This window comes from Symsagittifera roscoffensis, chromosome 5, assembly GCF_963678635.1.
Source record: "Symsagittifera roscoffensis chromosome 5, txSymRosc1.1, whole genome shotgun sequence".
Classification (NCBI taxonomy): Eukaryota; Metazoa; Xenacoelomorpha; order Acoela; family Convolutidae; genus Symsagittifera; species Symsagittifera roscoffensis.
In genome coordinates, this window is record NC_087066.1 from 30432008 (window position 1) to 30438007 (window position 6000).

General features: G+C 34.1%; 1 protein-coding gene across 1 annotated transcript in view; it reads left to right on the plus strand.

Annotated features, from left to right (window-relative positions):
• LOC134845910 (sodium- and chloride-dependent GABA transporter 1-like) overlaps nt 1-6000 on the plus strand; it is a 30542-nt gene that overhangs the window by 13152 nt on the left and 11390 nt on the right. Inside the window, exon 4 of the mRNA XM_063863038.1 lies at nt 47-201. Coding sequence (XP_063719108.1) covers nt 47-201 — 155 coding nt within the window. The remainder of the gene's footprint in view (nt 1-46; nt 202-6000) is intronic.

A 6000-nucleotide genomic window follows, 5' to 3' on the forward strand; every position in this document is an offset into this window, starting at 1 on the left:
ATTTCAAATCTTAAAAAAAGTTTGATTGTACTGGTTTGTGTTCCAGGAATAGGGATTGCGTCTACCCTGATAGTGTTCTACTGCAACACGTACTACATAGTGATTCTGGCCTGGGCCTGCTTCTACTTCTTCACTTCCTTCATGGTCCCCCTGGGATTCTCCACCTGCGACAACCACTGGAACACTCCCAACTGCTACCAGGTATCATCACATCACCACACTATAGCCACAATTACCCCAGGTCCTGGTGCTCATTTGAATTTTCTATACTTTTAACTTGGAATTTTATCAAAGTTCTCGGCCAAAAATCGACAACCACCCAGGTCCAGGTGCTCGTTTTGTGGTCTCATTTTTGAGTGGAGCTTTTTTCATAGCGCCTTCAGTCTATTTTTTTCCAAATTCGTTGTCTTGTTTGCTTTGGTTTTGCGTTTATCGATGAATGCTTGGTGAATTTTTTGACGAATATAATAAATCAGTTCCAACTCTTTATAAAAAAATCAGTTGACCACGAGCGAGTTTTGTTCCGACTTTGTGCGCAACTCAAACCATACAAAGAAAAAAAGAAAATTTCAGATCTGAAATAGCCCATCCTTAAAGTATCCATGCGTTATTTAAACATTTCACAACCCAGTCCAGATCTGAAATTTAGAGCTGAAATAAAGAATTTTAGATCTGTTTTAGAAAATTAACTGGGTACGGGGCACTACTGATTTTCGACCCGTACCAAAATTAATTAAGTACAGTTAACAAAAGGAACAAGATTGCTCGTATCAGGGTGACGCTTTGAATCTTCTGACTGCCCATTGACACCTATGAGGTAGTGATCGGTTTGAAAAACGATCAAATTTTTTAAAAAAATGGAAAATTTATTCAAACATATTTTTTTTTGTTTTTTTTTGTAAAACATTTGTCCCGAACGCTGTGTTTGAAAAAATCCAGGGTCAGGGTGAAGCCATAAATTTTTTGAAAGCTTTTTAAGGTCTATAGACTAGTGTTTTCTTCCAAAAAGAATGATAGAGTTTCAAAAAAAATCAAAATTAATTCTTTTTTGGAGATTTTTTAAAAACCATTCTAAAACCATTTTAAAAAACCCCGCTATTTAAAGAACAAGGTGATATATTTTGCATAGAACAAAATAATAAACAGACCAAAAAGCGTAAACATGACAACTCGCAATAAAAAACATTAAGAGACAACTCACCTCCGCAATATACTCACCTCCGCAGTCGTGCCAAAGTGTTGCGAGCTTGCGAACAGAGGGCAGGGCCTTATACGAAAGTTAAAGCCAGTTATCACTGCGAAGTGGCTTTGCACCAGTAGCACCCCCACAGACGACAGTAAGCAAAAAACTTTAAGTTTTCAACCTTTGCGAGTTATTGCTTTCTCTAAATTTTGCAACATACCGTCCTTTAAATAACAGTTGTATAATTTGTACATTTTGCTAATGTATCGTTCTAATTCAAATTATTGTTTACTAATAAACTTATAACAGGACTGCTCTATCAGACACAGGACTGCAACGTATCAGAACTGCAACGTATCAGGACTGCAACGTATCAGGACTGCAACGTACCAGGATTGATCGTATCAGGACATGAATGTACCGGTACCTTTTGAAGGTCTATGCAGTAGTGTTTACTATTTAAGAAAAAGAAAAAATTTTAATTTATCTTTTATATATTTTTTGATTGAAACTTAACCAACTCTATGGTATGTAAAAGACAAGTGGTTTATTTCACATACAGAAAAGTACTTACTTTTGAAACGATTTCTAAGACGGATTAAAACTCCGCGTACGCGTTAAAAGCACAAAATAAACCGCCCGTTAATTCTCCCGAATTGGCTAAACTGGCAATTTTGAAACCCCCGTAACTGCAAAATTTGGAAAAATTTCTACGCTGGATTAACTACCCAGTGAAGCGTTATGAGCACCAAAGTTATCGCACGTTAATTGTCCCAAATTAGCCAAATTGGCAAGTTTAAACCCCATAAATTACAATAAAAAATAAAAGTTAAAAAAATTTTGATTTAAACATTTTTCAGTTATGAGCTCAACACAACAAAAGTGGTTCACAGATGGTACTAGGAACTCCGCCGAAAATGGCTAAGCAAAAAGTCGAAATTGGTCTGGAGAAAAAAGACCCCAAGCACAAGCTTTCCGTCACTTTTCTCGAAAGTAATTGGAGCAATAACTCAAATTTGATCAAAACTGAGAACAAACTGAAACATAAATTAGCGAATAGTTTGATTTCAAAACATAATAAATGATAACCATGACTGCATGCATGAGTGAGTGTTCTAACTGCACTTTAACTAGTCTCGAATAGTTTTTGTTAAATGAAAGATTGACAAACTGTAAATTTTAGGCTGATGATACACACTGTCAAAACTTGAGTCGTACTTGGCGTTAACACGACAAATTAGTTTGCATCAACAAAATTCTGAACAAATTTGTGAAGTGGGACAATTTGCCACTAATAAATCATGAAACACTCGAAACACTGAACAAGCACGTTGTATTGAATCGTTTCTGAAAGCCCGAAGAGTCAGATTTAAAAAATTTAAAACGCACCCCCGCTGAGGTCACGAAGATTCAACAATCGATCCCCACAGTCAGGTAATTTTCTTTCAGAAATTAGTCTGAATAGAAAACTACCGCAAGATAATATTTTCCTCACTCTCTTTTTAAGTCGCAACAATAATCAATGACTTGATCTCTAATTGGAATCAGTTAAAATTGCTAAAATAACAGAATAGTTTGAGGGTTCTAACTATATTTTAATACTTATGCAATTGATTTTGCACAAAAAAAAGATAATGTTTGAAAAAAAAAATTTTGTGTTTTCTTTTTCTTTGCATTTTGTGCGACAAAGCGTTATGTAGAGTCAAAAGGCTACGGTCTAAGTTTTTTGTTTCTGTTTTCAGAAACTTACCCTCTATTTACAAAAAAAATGTTATTTAGTTTTGCGCTTTGTAAGGTCTCAATTAGACTAAATAGCTTGCCTCACTTCATTAAGAATGATTTCTGAGCCCTAATAAAGTACCATTCACGCTTCAATTGAATGATTTATTTCGCACTAATTAACCCGATTTGCACGATTGGAAACTTTCAAAGCAGCATAACAAAGAAGAAAGTATCTATTTTTGAACTCAATGCACGAATCTTTTTCGCACGACATTCTTTTTTATTTTTTATTATTACAATGATCAAAAAAGTTTCAGTTTCTTCAATTGTTTCTAACAACTGAAACAACTCCCGAAAGTTTTCGATTTTAAAATTTAACACGACATAGTGAGCTGACTTAAGAGAACAGTCCCTGTTTTGGATTAACAATTTCCTCACTGGAGTTCCATGGATAAATATGTTTAAAATTGAGTTATATTCTGAGTCTCTATGAGAATGAAAAATAAATGATTATAATCAATTAACAAGACTGCTCGTATTAGGGCGAAGCCTTTTAAGGTTTATGGAGCAGTAATAACATATAAAAATTAAATGAAATAAAATAAAATGAAATTTTTTTTCTCTAAAATTAAGGTGCCTTTTAAGGTTTATGGAGCAGTAATAACATATAAAAATTAAATGAAATAAAATGAAATGAAATCATCCTCCCACACGCCATATAAAGTACAAAAGGATAGATTTCGTTCCTTGTAACAAATCAATTATGGCTAATAAGCTTCGTTCAACCAATTCGGAACGATTTCTAAGACGGATTAAATCCCCGCTTACGCGTTAATAGCAGCGCGAAGTATATCGCGCGTTAATTGTCCCAAATTGTTCAAATAAACCCCCATAACTTTACGAAAAATGATCACAGGTGAAATATCTTTTCAAATTTAAGCTCAAAACAACAATAGTTTTCGAATGATTTTAAAAAATTCCGTCAAAATGGCTAGTTCAAAAGTCGAAATTTGTCTGAAGAAAAAAAACCCACCCCGAGCACAAATATTCCGTTACTTTCGTATCGAAAGTCGGAACAAATATGGATTATAATGTTATTATTTAATAAAGCATTGAATTCCATGTTAAACCAATTGTAATGGGTCATTTTTGAGCAGTTTTCTTTACACCCTACACCCCTCCCCCCACCATGGGGAGGGGTGTTGGTTCTAACAGGGGTTTGATTCAGGTGGGGGCTGGTTCAGGTGGTGGAGGGGGGTTTGGTTCAGTTAGGGGTTTGGCTCAAGTGTGGGTGGGCATAGGGGCAAAGGGGCAAATGTTAGTTGTGCAGAGCTAAAAAAAATCGTTTCGCAGTTCGAGAAAGCTTATGTTTAGAAATCGATTAGATCGTACACTCGCTTTGCAAAATTTCTGCTATATTCATTTGATAAATGCATAAACTCTTGCTAAACTTTGCGCGACACGAAACAAAAATAAAGTGGAAATCTCAACCGTTTCATTTGATTTTAAATGAATTGATTTTTATTTAAAATTTGAAATATATCAATGCAATATAATCGATTTCTTTTTGTTCCGACTTTCGTAACGAAAGTAACGGAATAGTTAGGCTTAGGGTGGTTTTTTTTTCTGCAGACAAAATTCGACTTTTTAACTAACATTTTTGACGGACTTTTTTATATCATTCGAAAATTATATCTGTTTCGAGTCGAACCTTGAAAAAGTATTTACCTGTGATTATTTTTCCTTAAGTTATGGGGTTTAGAAATTACCATTTTGGCCAATTTGGGACATTTAACTTGCGATATGTTTAAATAAAAATTGTTTCAAATTGATTCAAGGAAGTTTATATGCCAGAATTTATTTGTGAAAACGAGAAGAATCTCTCACTTTGCACTTAATATAGCGTGTGGGGAATGTTTTTACAAAAAAACTCAAATTAGTTTTTTTAAATTTGTTTCATTTTATTACATTTAAACTGTTGTTACTGCTCCATAGACCTTAAAAGGCAGTTGGAACATTCAGGGCTTCACCCTGATACGAGCAGCCTTGTTGTTCCGACTTTCGATACGAAAGTAACGAAATATTTGTGCTCGGGGTGGGTTTTTTTTCTTCAGACAAATTTCGACTTTTTAACTAGCCATTTTTGACGGAATTTTTTTATATCATTCGAAAGCTATTGTTGTCCTGAGCTTATATTTGAAAAGATTTTTTTTTCCTGTGATCATTTTTCGTCAAGTTATGATGGTTTAAAGATTGCCATTTTGACCAGTTTGAGACAATTAACGCGCGATATAATTCGCGCTATTAACGCGTAAGCGATAAAATTTGAAATATATCAATGCAATATAATCGATTTCTTTTTGTTCCGACTTTCGTAACGAAAGTAACGGAATAGTTAGGCTTAGGGTGGTTTTTTTTTCTGCAGACAAAATTCGACTTTTTAACTAACATTTTTGACGGACTTTTTTATATCATTCGAAAATTATATCTGTTTCGAGTCGAACCTTGAAAAAGTATTTACCTGTGATTATTTTTCCTTAAGTTATGGGGTTTAGAAATTGCCATTTTGGCCAATTTGGGACATTTAACTTGCGATATGTTTAAATAAAAATTGTTTCAAATTGATTCAAGGAAGTTTATATGCCAGAATTTATTTGTGAAAACGAGAAGAATCTCTCACTTTGCACTTAATATAGCGTGTGGGGAATGTTTTTACAAAAAAACTCAAATTAGTTTTTTTAAATTTGTTTCATTTTATTACATTTAAACTGTTGTTACTGCTCCATAGACCTTAAAAGGCAGTTGGAACATTCAGGGCTTCACCCTGATACGAGCAGCCTTGTTGTTCCGACTTTCGATACGAAAGTAACGAAATATTTGTGCTCGGGGTGGGTTTTTTTTTCTTCAGACAAATTTCGACTTTTTAACTAGCCATTTTTGACGGAATTTTTTTATATCATTCGAAAGCTATTGTTGTCCTGAGCTTATATTTGAAAAGATTTTTTTTTCCTGTGATCATTTTTCGTCAAGTTATGATGGTTTAAAGATTGCCATTTTGACCAGTTTGAGACAATTAACGCGCGATATAATTCGCG